Source organism: Portunus trituberculatus, chromosome 48, assembly GCF_017591435.1.
Source record: "Portunus trituberculatus isolate SZX2019 chromosome 48, ASM1759143v1, whole genome shotgun sequence".
Lineage (NCBI taxonomy): Eukaryota > Metazoa > Arthropoda > Malacostraca > Decapoda > Portunidae > Portunus > Portunus trituberculatus.
The window spans coordinates 15,041,674-15,056,802 of NC_059302.1; the positions used below are offsets into that span (position 1 = coordinate 15,041,674).

At 45.1% G+C, this 15,129-nt stretch overlaps 1 protein-coding gene across 6 annotated transcripts in view; it reads right to left on the reverse strand.

Moving 5' to 3' along the window:
* Positions 1 to 15,129, reverse strand: part of LOC123498636 (prostaglandin reductase 1-like) — a 156,529-nt gene that overhangs the window by 105,992 nt on the left and 35,408 nt on the right. The window contains exon 1 of one of the 6 annotated variants that reach the window (XM_045245948.1): positions 13,191 to 13,213. The exons of the other annotated variants lie outside the window; for them this stretch is intronic. Within the exon in view, the coding sequence (XP_045101883.1) occupies positions 13,191 to 13,198 (8 nt within the window). The 5' untranslated portion in view covers positions 13,199 to 13,213. Of the gene's footprint in view, positions 1 to 13,190; positions 13,214 to 15,129 lie in introns of those variants that run through there. 6 annotated transcript variants of the gene reach the window in all.

Consider the following 15,129-nt stretch of genomic DNA (forward strand, 5'->3'; position numbering starts at 1 on the left):
GAATCCCGCCACCCGGACAGTTTGAAAATGCAGTTGGGCCAAATCATGTATAAGCAAACCAATCACACAAGTTTAATCAATTATAATATTTTTTCGGTCGCGTATTAACAAAAATGCGAAAATTAAACACGCGTAACTCAAGAGTTACCTGTACATATTAAAAATTACACCTAAAGCTGTGTACACAATGCATATCCACATATCACATCACCATTACATATCACCCAGTGATATGATACAGTGCAACAAGATTATTGTATCAAATTGTTGTGTATCTGCATTTCATATCATTGTTCCATAGTACATTCGAGTCATTTACTTTATTCCTGCACACATCTACCAATGTTTCCATTTCCTTGGCAATTTTCTCCCATACATCTTGCTCTTGATGCTTGTTGTAATGATCCACATGTTTGAAGCCCAAATCAAAAATACAGTTATTGCATAGAATAATAAAACACATGTTACATAGAGTAAAATAAACAAAAATAAAGCAATGAGATTGAGATAATCATAAATAATCTTTAGACTAATTTCCCTTCGTAGTGTCATGTATCTTAACATAGGTCCACCCTAAAACCCATAAAAATCATGAAATATCATATGGGAACACATTATTGACAAAATTAATAAAATGCATGTTAAATAAATAAAATAAACTCAAGAAAAACAATAAAATTAAGATTAAGAAAAATCTTGTACAGGCAACCACCACTTAATGAAGGGGTTACGTTCCTAAAAAACACTTCCTTAAGCGAAACTTCGTTAAGCAAACCGATTATAACAAGTTTAACCCATGATTTGAACTTCCATTGAGAGTAAACAAAGTGGGAGTGCATCATAGTAAAGTAAATTGTTTAATGAAAGCAAAAATTATGAAGTTAAACATTTAGGCAGTTTAATCTAAGTCATTATAATGTACACTAATGTATGTATGTACGTAACTTTATAATGTTGATGATCTTAAATTTATGAAGGGAGGGAGAGTGAAAGGGAAAGACACTAACCGGCAACCTGTGGAATGTAAACAAAAGGTGCATCATTGTATCACATACAAAACTTATGTACATTTTCACAAGGCTTTCCATTTTATCCATTGTAGAGTCACTAGTTCAGGTGGTTCTTTTAGCTTGCAAGGAAGATACGGTCTCACCAGCCTTCTTAGTAGAGACTGCTGACTTGAAAATAGTAGAAACAGTAGATGGTGGAGAGCAATGCTATTAGTTTTCTCGCCTCTCGTGTCTGTGAATAATATCCAGCTTCACTTCGAGAGTAAGAGACTTCCTGGTCTTCTTAGCAATGCTAGGTGACATTGCAGGACGTTTTGGTAGTAAGTTGAGCGAGAGAAGACTGCTGCTGCTGACACTGTTATTGTTTTGAACAGGGGGAGTGAGTGGTGCGCGTGTTGTCCACGAGAGACGCTGGTGTATTCAAAAGCCTGTTGGCTTGCGGGATACGGCTGTGCTTTCAAACTTGGAAAAAATTACCTGGATAAAACTTTGTTAAAGTAAGTTTGGTGTTCATTAAACGAGCAGATGGTAGTAAAATTAAACCTTCGTTGTAGCGAAATTTCGTTGTGTGAACCTTCGTTAAGCGGGGATTGCCTGTACTTACTTTGAATCTACTGTAATGTCTCCTATTTTACTACCCTCATCAATCCCAGAGGCTTGATGGGACATTGTGCAAAGATCATTCAGTCAAACATATGCTCTTATACAGTGAACGGTGTGAACTACAGTTTCACAAGGTACATTCCAAAGACACCCATCAAGAGAGAGAGAGAGAGAGAGAGAGAGAGAGAGAGAGAGAGAGAGAGAGAGAGAGCCTCTACTCCACCATTCCTCCTCCTCCAACTCCTGCTCCCTGATCACCTCCAGCAAACACACACAGGAAGTTGAGCATGCCACTAACTTATTTCTTCTCTTTCTCTTTCTTTCCTTCATGTCTCTCCTCCTTTCCTCTTGAAAGTCCTTAATTTACTCTTATCAATTCTGTCTCTATTTACCTACTTTGCTATATCTTGTTTCTTCTTTCTCTTCTCTTACACTTCATATCATTATATATATATATATATATATATATATATATATATATATATATATATATATATATATATATATATATATATATTACGGTTTTAAACTTACGTCACCCGGCTGCGGTTAACTGCTACAGCTCACTAGACTGTTATACTGGCAACTTTGTTACGGTCAGTACAGTGGGGATTATAAAACACTCCCCAGAGTCCCCACTACTATAACTCGCAGCCGACGTAACCCTCAGGTTCTTTCAAGGTCGCCAACAGTGTATAATTTCCCCCACTGTAAGGGAATCTCCTCAGCAACTCCTTCTCCTCCTGTACCCAACCAAGTAGAATTCATAAATGGTAGATGTTATGTGTAACAGGGCGAGGCCTTAATACCCCCTAGAGAAACCGCCCACAAGGACAATTCCACCCACTTCTCTATGAAGTATTAATGCCTCTCCACACGCCTTGTCCACAGACTGTGATAACTCACAGACTGGGACAACACGCGCAGTATATATATTACTATACTATCCTACTACAACAAGTGCTTACTAACACCTGTTAGACTGACATCCCTGGCCTACTACTACTGCAATATATGATGTGTACAGCACATCCGGTGATGTACACACAAGCCCAGACACCATCTACGGGTGACACCACTATATACTCGTCGCAGACAAGTCTGGCGGACGACACTACGCACTACTGGCCGACATGAAGCCTCTCAGCATTCAATAGTGTGCGTGGCTACTACCACTACAATACAGTTTACTACTGAAACTATACAAAAGATGGTGGGGCACACAGCCACCCAACAAAACACACTGGTGACCACAGCCACCAACAGCAACAACGGGACGAAACAATAACGCGTCCCTCCGCGTCGCCACACCCGAGTGGACGAACGCACAACAGGAAATGCAGCCCCAACCGGCTACACTTTCCTCAGGACAACAAGCCCGTTGTCCTACACAGCCACGGTCTACCCAGTAGCAAGCCAGCTACTCAACAGGAGGGCACAACTCCCAGACCAATGACTAGCGAGTAACAAGAACAGCCCAGCAACACGTGTCTCCACCCTGTGCCAGAAACCAAGAGCGCGTGTCTACCTCCGCTGAAGACTGGCTGGTTACTGACTCCCGCTTGCAACGAAAGCGAGAAGAAGGAGGGGTTGTCTGCTCAGCAGAACAGCCCGAGGGGCCCGCGATGGGTGGCCATAGGCTTCACATATAATAATATAATAAATAAAGGGGATTAAGACGGTGCCCATCACACGCCCTCCTTAAAAGAAAAAATTTTGGAAACAAAACATTTACAAAATTTTTTAAAAGGCATGGAACTGATTAAAGGGAATGGCCCCGGGACAGACAATCAGCTACAACGTTGTCTGCTCCTTTTATATGTCTGACAATGATATTGTACTCCTGGAGTAGAAGACTCCAGCGAGTTAAACGCTGATTTTAAATTTAAACTTTTCTAAGAACTGAAGGGGACTATGATCTGAATAGATGACTACTTGGGGCCCATAAGCGGGGATGTAAATTTCAAAATGCTGCAAGGCTAACAAAATGGCAAGCAGCTCTTGCTCAATGACTGAATAGTTCTTCTGGGCGGGAGTAAACTTTTCGAAAAATAACACACAGGGTGGTTAACACCCTGGTCATCAGGCTGCAATAAAACTGCGCCTACTCCCACCTGACTGGCATCTACTGCGAGAGCAAAACTTCTTCTGAAGTCAGGGGCCTGGAGCACTGGCATCTCGCATAAAATGGTCTTAACTCGGTGGAAGGCGCTCTCACAGTCTTCACTCCAGACCCACTTCTTACCCTTCTGCAAGAGATCTGTAAGAGGTGCCAGGAGGGTCGAATACCCCGGTACAAAACGACGGTAGTAACCTACCACTCCTAAGAATCTCTGCAAGGCACGGCGACAGGTCGGTGCGGGAACCGCCTGATCGCTTCTACTTTGGCTTCAGGAGGAGTGATGTAGCCATGGCCCACTCGGTAACCCAGGTATTGCACCCGAGCTTGTACAAATTCACACTTCTCCAAGTTGACAACTAATCCCGCTTCCTGGAGTCGTGCAAAGAGGGCTTCTACATTAGTCAGATGCTCAGCCCATGTTGTGTCATAGATGACCACGTCATCAATGTATACGACACAGTGAGTCAGACCATCAGTAACTCGGTCCATGAGACGCTGAAATGTGGCTGGGGCATTTCGCAGCCCATAAGGCATCACTTGGCACTGATAGACAGCGCCGTTGGCCACAAAACTCGCTATCTCCTTAGCCCGCTCCGTCAATGGGACCTGCCAGTACCCTTGACAAGGTCCACTTTGGTGATAAAAGTAGCTGACCCGATTCGGTCCACAGAGTCATCTACACGGGGCAAGGGATAAGTGTCTACTTTTGTTAGAGCATTAACCCGCCTGAAGTCAATACAAAACCTGACCTTGCCATCAGGCTTAGGCTGCAGGGTGACTGGGGAACTCCATTGACTGTAAGTCCGAGTAATGAGCCCATGCTCAAGCATGTACTCCAACTCCTTCTCCACCAGTGCTTGCTTCATAGGATTTACTCGGTAGGGGGCAGTTTGACAGGCTCTGCGTCCCCAACATCAATATCGTGTTCTATCAACTGTGTCCTGCCCGGGACACTGCTAAACACTGAAGAGTACTTTCTCAGCCGCCGAAGCAACTCATATTGCTGATCCCCTAAATGGTCAACCTTCTCTTTCAAGAGATGGAGGCTATTCCGTTCCCACTGCCCTGTAGGAACAACAGGTTCAGGCCCAATAACTTCTGGAGCCTCTCCCTCCCGGCAGAAAAATAAAACTGAAGATGCCTCTTGCACGGCAGAACTAAAAGAGCCCTTCTGGCTAGTAGAACGAAAATAGGGCTTCAGCATGTTAACGTGACACAGCTGAGCCCTCTTGCGCCGGTCAGGAGTGACCACCAGGTAGTCGAGGTCACCTACCTTCTTCTCTATAATATAGGGGCCACTATAGCGGGCAGCAAGCGGCTGGCCCTGAAGTGGTAACAGCACAAGCACTTCATCTCCAGGGCAAAACTCCGATACTCGGCCCTTCGGTCATAATACCCCTTCATACTCTGCTGGGCCTTACACAGGTGGGCCTGCGCCACCTCTAATGCCTTGGCTAATCTTTCTCGACTGCTCATAATGCTCTTAAGCAGTGAGACAGGGCGCTCAGGCGACGGCTGACACCAAGCCTCCCGAACTACGTCGAGCGGTCCACGCACTCGGTGTCCAAACACTAGCTGATTGGGTGAGAAACCCAAGGACTCAGTGGGCGCTTCTCTCACCGCAAATAAGACAAAGGGGACACCCTCGTCCCAATCCTTATCTCTCTCCATGCAGAAACTCTTGAGCATGGTTTTGAGAGTTTGATGATGTCTCTCAGGGCTCCCTGAGACTGTGGATGATAAGCACTGGACACAATATGCTTGATCCCCCACGCAGTCATCGTATCCTTAAACAACTTTGAAGTAAAGTTGGTCCCCTGATCGGACTGCAGCTCTGCTGGCAATCCAAAGTGTGTAAAGAAGGTTAACAAAGCCTTCAGCACCACCTTAGAGTGAGTGCTTCTCAGGGGAATTGCTTCAGGATACCGCGTGGTAACATCCATTATGGTCAACAAATACTTGTGACCAGCCCTGGTAGTAGGCAGAGGACCTACTATATCAATCAAAACCCTCGTGAAGGGAGGATCAACAGCAGGGATAGGGTGGAGTGGCGCCACAGGGGGTGTCTGATTAGGCTTGCCCACCACTTGACAAGTGTGGCAGCACTTAAGAATCGTGGCTACTTCTCCAGACATGCTGGGCCACCAAAATTGCGACGCAGGCGAGCGACGGTCTTTCGGATGCCCAGGTGTCCAGCCATGGGCCCCTCATGTGCCAACAGCACAAGTGCCTCACGCAGCTTCTGCGGCACAACTACTTGCAATAACTCACCACCGTCACTCTCCTGCCATCTACGACACAACACCCCTTGATGCAAGACAAACTCCTCCCTGCCCTCCAACTCCTCACTTCCCTCACCCACTCGAGCAAAGAAGGAGGCCAACGCCGGGTCCTCCTGCTGCCTACGAATGAGCTCTGCAGGCTCTAGCTGGGTAAGAGAAAGGGGGACTATAGGGTCATGGGGTTGAGGCAACGCTGCAACCCTACGTCCCACACGGCATCGAGGACGGAGAGCTGGCCCAGGCTGCTCCGCTCTTGCCATGTGATCCGGTGAGTCCTCAGAAGGATCATCACCACCAGCCAGGCAGTCACCAGGCAAGGGAACAGCTCGCTCCCTGCCTCCACGATGCTCCACAGGGGAGAAACTCCAACTCCCCGCAGAACTGGAAGTCTCCCACCCTGGGCGCCAACTTCCAACAAACTGCCTGACTTATCATGCTGGGGCCTGTGCTGAACATCAGAGCCCTCAGCCTCCACACCAGGAAGCGACTCAGCACGAGTGCTCCCTCCGGAGTGCTCTGCAGAGTGAGGATAACCATCAAACAACTCAGCTACACCCAACACTCCGTCCTCACTCTCAGCAACAACTCCCAAAGCCGAGTCCGGTGCATTAACAAGTGACTCTACGCCGTCACCGTCAGCCTCTACACCAGAACTCAATGGTGAGCCCAACACTGGCTCCACCACATCAGCACTGCTACTCCCATCTGGAGTCAATCCCACCTGGCTGCTAGCAACCTCCTGGGTAGTAACAGGCTCTCTCTCAGCCCAGCGGGCCTGAGAGCGGTAACAACATTTACAGAGTCTTGCACCACTGGCCCAGACTCTTCAGCAACCTCATCCTCATCAGAGGTTGGGATCCATACACGACCACCAGCCAAATCATTCCCAAGCAGGAAGTCCACTCCTGCGACTGGCAGTTCGTCTGCCACTGCTACCTGCGCCGTAGCAGTGACAAGAGGACATGACAGCGTCACCTCAGCCGTCACGAACTCCTCCACAGTGTTAAGTCCACGACACAACACTGCCTTGCTAGATGTCACCTTCTTCCCAGTGACATTTCGGCACACTGACTGCTGTGCTCCCGTATCACGCAGTACAGTGATGGGATACTTGGTGCCATCAATCTCAACAGTGCCTCCACACAGGAAAGGACGGCACCAGTCAAGCTCACTATCCTTAACAACAGCGGGCGAGGCAACAGGGGGAGGGACAGGTGGGCCAACCTGCTCTCTCTCCTCCAAACACAACTCAGGCACACGCCGTGCCTTCTCACTTCTAAAGCCTGAAGGAGCAGTCAACTCATCACCACAAACTTTATCTGGCCACACCAACAAGGCAACTGGTTTCTGCGAGGACTTTGGAGTTTCAGCTGTTACTAATTTTGGGCAATTGAACTTAAAATGCCCTTTCCCTCGGCAGTGATAGCACGTAGGCTGGGAATCATACTTGGGCGTTCTAGGGGCCGCCTTCCCGCCGTCCCATCCTTCGCAGAAAAAGGAGGGTGGGGGCCTGGGGCTTTCAAAACCCATCTTACTGCCGAATCCAGTATATCGCCTAAAGTGGCCTGGAGAGCCCGAGGAAGAACTGCCACCACTCCCTGGGCCTCCCTTAGGACCACCTTCCTTACGACTCCAACTCCCAGGCTGCTGCACAGGACGGTGGGCCAACACATAATCATCAGCCCATGTAGCAGCCTCCTTCAAGGTCCTAAACCTCTTCTCCTCAACAGAGGTACCAGCTCCTTATCAGCAATATCAATGAACTGCTCCATAACTACTAACTCCTTTAAAGCCTCGAGAGAGTCAACACCCTCGCTAGCAACCCATCTCTCAAACACTTGCTCCAGTGAACGAGCACACTCGAGGTAGGAGTCACTTGCTCGCTTCCTCTTTCCTCTGAATTGCAAGCGATAGGCTTCTGGTCGCAGCTCATATGCCCGCAAAATGTCAGCCTTAAACTCCTCATAATCATCCAGATCATCAGCTGACATTTTATCATAAACTTCCAAGGCTTTTCCCTTGAGTTTATTCGCGACCAAGCCTACCCATCTCTCTCGAGACCAAGCAAACTCCTTGGCTTTCCTCTCGAAGCGGACAAACCATTCAGCCACCTTAGCCTCATCAAATTCGGGGACTAGCTGGAGACTTTGAACTAACGTACGCTCAACACTCTGTTCTCCTCCTCCTCCTACACTACCAACAACTCCAGGCGTACTTACTGCATGGCGAGTTCTCTCCCACTCCAACTCTCTATCTTTATCTGCCCTTTCTCTCTCCATCTCCAATCTCATCATCTCCATCTCTCTAGCCTCCTTCTCTGCTGCTAGTCTCTGAATTTCTCGTCTTTCTTCTGCAGCTAATCTCTTCAACTCGCCTCTCTTCTGCTTCTATTTCCATATTCCTCATTTCCAGCTTCAATCGCAGTTCCTCCAGTCTGGCAGCTGACTGGACACTATCAGCAATACTGCTTGCTGGACTAGATCGTCGGGAGCCTTCCCTGCTTCCGATACTTCTGCCAGGACTAATATATCCCACATCACCTTCTCTGGGACCGCCACGTGCGTTATCATGACACATAGTAAATGCGTCCTCACTGACCCCACGCGCGGCCACCGACTCATCATACCCACGTGGTGAGTCTCACCGGCTCACACTCGCATCCTCATCCTCCACTGCTGGGGTGAAAAGATCAGTAACTCTCTCCATGGTGCTCACACGGACTCGTTCTCACAAACAATAAAATAATATAAGTAATAATACCCCACACAATAACACTACACACTATAAAGCACTTGGTTGATCCTGGCGAGGTCGCCACTGTTACGGTTTTAAACTTACGTCACCCGGCTGCGGTTAACTGCTACAGCTCACTAGACTGTTATACTGGCAAAATCGCCAACTTTGTTACGGTCAGTACAGTGGGGATTATAAAACACTCCACAGAGTCCCCACTACTATAACTCGCAGCCGACGTAACCCTCAGGTTCTTTCAAGGTCGCCAACAGTGTATAATTTCCCCCACTGTAAGGGAATCTCCTCAGCAACTCCTTCTCCTCCTGTACCCAACCAAGTAGAATTTATAAATGGTAGATGTTATGTGTAACAGGGCGAGGCCTTAATACCCCTAGAGAAACCGCCCACAAGGACAATTCCACCCACTTCTCTATGAAGTATTAATGCCTCTCCACACGCCTTGTCCACAGCCTGTGATAACTCACAGACTGGGACAACACGTGCAGTATATATAATATTACTATACTATCCTACTACAACAAGTGCTTACTAACACCTGTTAGACTGACATCCCTGGCCTACTACTACTGCAATATATGATGTGTACAGCACATCCGGTGATGTACACACAAGCCCAGACACCATCTACGGGTGACACCCACTATATACTCGTCGCAGACACGTCTGGCGGACGACACTACGCACTACTGGCCGACATGAAGCCTCTCAGCATTCAATAGTGTGCGTGGCTACTACCACTACAATACAGTTTACTACTGAAACTATACAAAAGATGGTGGGGGCACACAGCCACCCAACAAAACACACTGGTGACCACAGCCACCAACAGCAACAACGGGACGAAACAATAACGCGTCCTCCGCGTCGCCACACCCGAGTGGACGAACGCACAACAGGAAATGCAGCCCCAACCGGCTACACTTTCCTCAGGACAACAAGCCCGTTGTCCTACACAGCCACGGTCTACCCAGTATCAAGCCAGCTACTCAACAGGAGGGCACAACTCCCAGACCAATGACTAGCGAGTAACAAGAACAGCCCAGCAACACGTGTCTCCACCCTGTGCCAGAAACCAAGAGCGCACGTGTCTACCTCCGCTGAAGACTGGATGGTTACTAACTCCCGCTTGCAACGAGAAGCGAGAAGAAGGAGGGGGTTGTCTGCTCAGCAGAACAGCCCGAGGGGCCCGCGATGGGTGGCCATAGGCTTCACATATAATAATACAATAAAGTAAAGGGGATTAAGACGGTGCCCATCACAAGATATATATATATATATATATATATATATATATATATATATATATATATATATATATATATATATATATATATATATATACTGTATATCTTTTTTCATTTTTTTCAGTTGCATTTTTCTTTTAATCTTTCTTCATAATTATAATACTGACCTTCATTTCTCTCTCTCTCTCTCTCTCTCTCTCTCTCTCTCTCTCTCTCTCTCTCTCTCTCTCGCTAACTATTTGCACCTCTTAACTAAGTTAACTAAGGAAAACAGGGTATATGAAACAAAAGAAGAAATTAGTGAACTGGTGAGTGAAAGCTTTAGATCAGTGTTTAGGGTAGAAGGAGATTTTATAAAACAAAATGATGGAGTGACACAGGAAGGGTCACAAAATGTTATGGTTCACAAACAGGATGTAAGTAAATTACTAGAAAAGATAGATGTAAGAAAAGCAAAGGGGCAAGATGGATTGCCACAAAAAGATGTCTGAGCTAACTTGCTGTCTAACCTGCAACTCTGTGGGCAGAGAGAGGAGCTGGAGCCATTAATTCATTAGTCTGGCTTATCTATCAGGAACCATGTGTAAATAAGCCCTAATGTCCTTGGCCAAAACCTCTGTAACACAGGGTCATTAGTATCATTAACATCAAAACCTGCTCCTAGTTATGGCCAACAAACATGTGTTGGTCTGCAAGTCCAGGAAAGCAAAGAAATCCCTATTGAACTAATAAATGATCCCATATTAATTTGGGAAACAACTGGCTCTGAAGCTATCACGTCACCTGCCACAGCAAGACCAAGATCAGCAACATGTGAAGCTTGAGGCAGTTGGGTATGCAGCCCCACCAGATGCATCATGTGACAACCCCTGTGATACAACAGGTGAATTACATTATCCACATTGACCTTCCGTCACCATTGGTGTCACTGTCCCTCAAAAACATTGCCTGCTCATCTTCTTAACCAAACTGGTAAAATACCCTTCACTACCGAAGTGCAGAATTATCCCTTTGCTCCAGAGGCCAAAAAGGGACAAAATCATATTGAGCAAGATCATCTCCACTACTGGGTTAAAAACACAACCTTACTAGGTGGCTGGACCTGCCATAGCCGGACCTGTGGAGAAATGTTCAAGTCGCTCATTTGCCATCATAAAAACAGCTGATGACCAGGTAAATATCCCCCTCTGGGTAAAGAGACAATACCGGCGTGCCAACCAAACGGATGACTGACAGCTATGTCATACAAGACATATAAAACAGGGCAGGATATGTAAATTTAAAAGGAAAATAAAAGTAAATTCCCATAATACATACCACCCAGGAGAGGGATTAGCAGAGGATACGAGACACCAACGACTAAACAATCACCTGTGGGTAACACCACATCAATTGTCTTTGCAAACTGCACTATTACGCTCTGCACGTGTCTCATTGAGCAGAAAACACACACACCCCATTAAGTGGTCACAGTGCAGAAAAAAGGACCCCAGAGAGCCACCAAGTAGACACAACGCAAACATCAACTCCATCAAGTAGCTGTTGAAGAGCGGCATCACATCTGAACCCTGGAAGTGTGTACCATGTTCTACGCCTTGGTACCAGCACACCATAAGTCATGCATGAATTCATGCAGTTAGACTGCACAGCTGATGAGGAACTTAGGCCTAACTTGTTGTAATAAGATAGAGAATACAGGCAACCCCCGCTTAACAAAGGTTCACACAACAAAATTTCGCTACAATGAAGGTTTCCTTTTACTGCCATCTGTTCGTTTAACGAACATCAAACTCGCTTTAACAAAATTTTATCCAGGTAATTTTTTCCAAGTTTGAAAGCCCCGCCATATCACGCAAGCCTTTTGAATGCACCAGCGCCTCTCATGGAAACTCATGGACAAAACGCGCACCACTCATTCCCCCTAGTTCAAAACAATAACAGCGTCAGCAGCAGCTTGTCTTCCCTCGTTCAACATGCCACCAAAACACCCTGCAACCAGCCCTGCAATGTCGCCTAGCATTGCTAAGAAGACCAGGAAGTCTCTTACTCTCGAAGTGAAGCTGGATATTATTCATAGAAACAAGAGAGGCAAGAAAACTAATAGCATTGCTTGCCACTATGGCTTGACTCCATCTACTGTCTACCATTTTCAAGTCAGCAGACTCTATTAAGAAGGCTGGTGAGATCATATCTTCCTTGCAAGCTAAAAAAAAAAACACCTGAAATCGTGCCTCTGCAATGGATAAAATGGAAAGCCTTGTGGAAATGTGGTACATAAGTTTTGTATGCAGTACAATGATGCGCCTTTTGTTTACATTCCACAGGTTGCCAGCTAGTGTATTTCCTGCTCCACTCTCCCTTCCTTCATAAATTTAAGATCATCAACATTATAAAGTTATGGGGGTTTTACACGGTCAAACATGTTGGCCAACACGCTCATCAAACCTCCAACACAACATGTTTGAAAAGTGTTTACACGTTCAAACCAAACTGACTGACCTCAGTCGGTGCCAAAAGGAGAAGGGGCGGGCAACATGTCGCTTACCCAAGACAAGGTGATGGCAGTCGGGATAGTGATTGCCCTTAACAAAAAGAAAAGGAAATGTTCAAAGTGGACAAAGGACTGGTTGTTGAAAAGGGATCAAATTTCACATACCAATTTAATGAAGGAGCTAAAATTAGACCCAGATGAATGGTGCAATTATATGCGCATGGACGAATCAACATATTTGGAACTTTTTAATATGGTCACTCCATTCATTACATGTAAAGACACCGTTATGAGGAAGTCCATTAGCCCTCATGAACGGCTGATCACAACATTGCATTTTTTTAGCAATGGGCCGATCTCTGCAAGACTTGAGATATTTTTTTCCAAAATAAATTAATACAGTGGTTATGATAAGTTTAATTGATTCATTAATCTAATGGCTGGCTTAAGTTTAACCTTCAGATCCAGATTGGCATGTTGCATTCTTAATTAAATGATGTTTTATAATCCAAAATTGTATGAAACTTCAGACTAATATACCAGAGAAGTCAGGAGATACTTTTTAAAACCCACATTATATGAAAGCACCCATGAAACTGATAAAAAAAAAAAAAAAAGATAAACGTCCACTTTGGTTCTGAAGGTTAATGGTTATCCAGTTTTTGGCAAATCCTTGCAACTCACCTCTTCATTAACAGATTCCATATTTGATGTACTCTCTCATGGCAACTTGATCACATATGAACATCATGTTTTCAAAATACTATAGAGTGGGCGTGTAAATATCATCAGTTGAACTGCCAGACTTCTTAGAGCTCTCATGCTTTCGAAGTTCCCTTCTAAAGGAACTACGGAGAGAGTTAATTTTTTTTCATCACATCATCCCGTGTGCAATGTGGGTCAAGTTCTTGTAGCTTTCCATGCAGTTCATTTATACCCTTATTTCTTAAATTTCTGTTAGAATATTCTTTTGATTTTACCTTCCACAATGCTATATGCTTCCTGTATATGTTAATGAAGTCCACCATAATTTCCCTTTCCTTATCCTTAACTGCACTGCACATGTGTCACTCATTTTGCAGCTGATACACCACATCTGTCACTGAAGGAGCTGTTACAGATGTTACCTCCGCGAGATTTGAGTATGTATGACGGTTTAAGAATGATGACTGTTCACACGTTCAAACATGGCATGCACCGAGCAAGCTCCGCCCACAAAAATCAGGCCCCATCAGACATCCGTCCAACACGTTGGTCCAACATGTTTACCCCTTTCACACGTTCAAACATTCTTTCAAACATCGTGTTGTCAAACGTGTTGGCCAACATGTTTGACCATGTAAAACCCCCATTACTTACATACATACATTAGTGTACATTATAATGACTTATAGTCTGACCATTTTATGAAGATCACTTAGGCGTTGGCTTTTTCAGGGATTTCCCAGCCTGTGGCATTGCCAAACCTTGTGCTGGGCAAATTAAGGGATTAGAGCCTATCAGCCGAATTGTTATATCTTCCCTTTCCCCTTCCCTAACGGGGCCACACAACGGGACCCATTTCGCCCACGGAGGCGCGGGGTAACGTTAACACATACCATCCCTTCCCCCTTGATGCGGGCTTTTCACGGAAAGGTTGGTACGTCGGAAGGTGTATAGTGCGCTTCGCTTTCTTCACTCTAGCACACTGTGTTTACATTTGAGAGCAGACATGCGGATCACTACTAGAATTATCGTCTCAATAATTCACCAGGTAAGCAAATTTTCGTCACTCAATGTTGTTTTTTTATTGTTTTATGGCAGCGTAGACTTATGTGAACTAATAAAATAGTCGACTGTGGCTTTAACCTTTGGTGGTAGGTTACTTTTATCATGATAATAAACTAGTTTGCACGTTTTCTTGACCACCAAGCTGCTTCTACGTGGTTTTATATCAAGCAGCACCAATGGGAATCAATAATACAGGCAACAGCAGCCTGTTTTGCATACTGTGCTGCAAGCTATGGCTCGGACTAATTATATCATGTTATATGTTTGGAGAACACATTTTTTCTTCCTTCACATATGATTCTAGCTATTTTATTACCTACTAAACTTATGTGAATAATAAAAGAGTCACATTAACCTGCAGGCCCAGCTGTGTACAATAGGCTAAATATGCTGGGTTGAATTCTAAGCTGAAGGCACTTGCAACCTTAATATTTTGACTAGATATACTTATTTTTCCTCTCTATAACATTAGTTTAGCCATCATTATGTCAGTTCTGTATATCTTTTCTTCTTATAATGTGTTTGTCTTTCCTACAAGTTGATTATTCCTGTTTTTTTTTTTTTTTTTTTTTTATTTATTTATTTATTTATTTTTTGAACAACACAGAAACTACCCTCTGCTGCCATGGAGTGTGTGGAAAATATTGGATCACCCACCAGAGTGAGTCCCATTTCCCCTCCTGAAAAAGATCTCCTTGTGGGACTTATAAAGGAGGAGAAAATCCTTCAGAATCGAAAAACCGACGGAAGGGTTCTGATAGAAAAGAGGAAAGCATGGGCCAGAATAACACATTTTAATGCTCACAACCTGGGGCCCAAACGTACAGAACAGCAGCTGAGGAAAGTTTGGGAG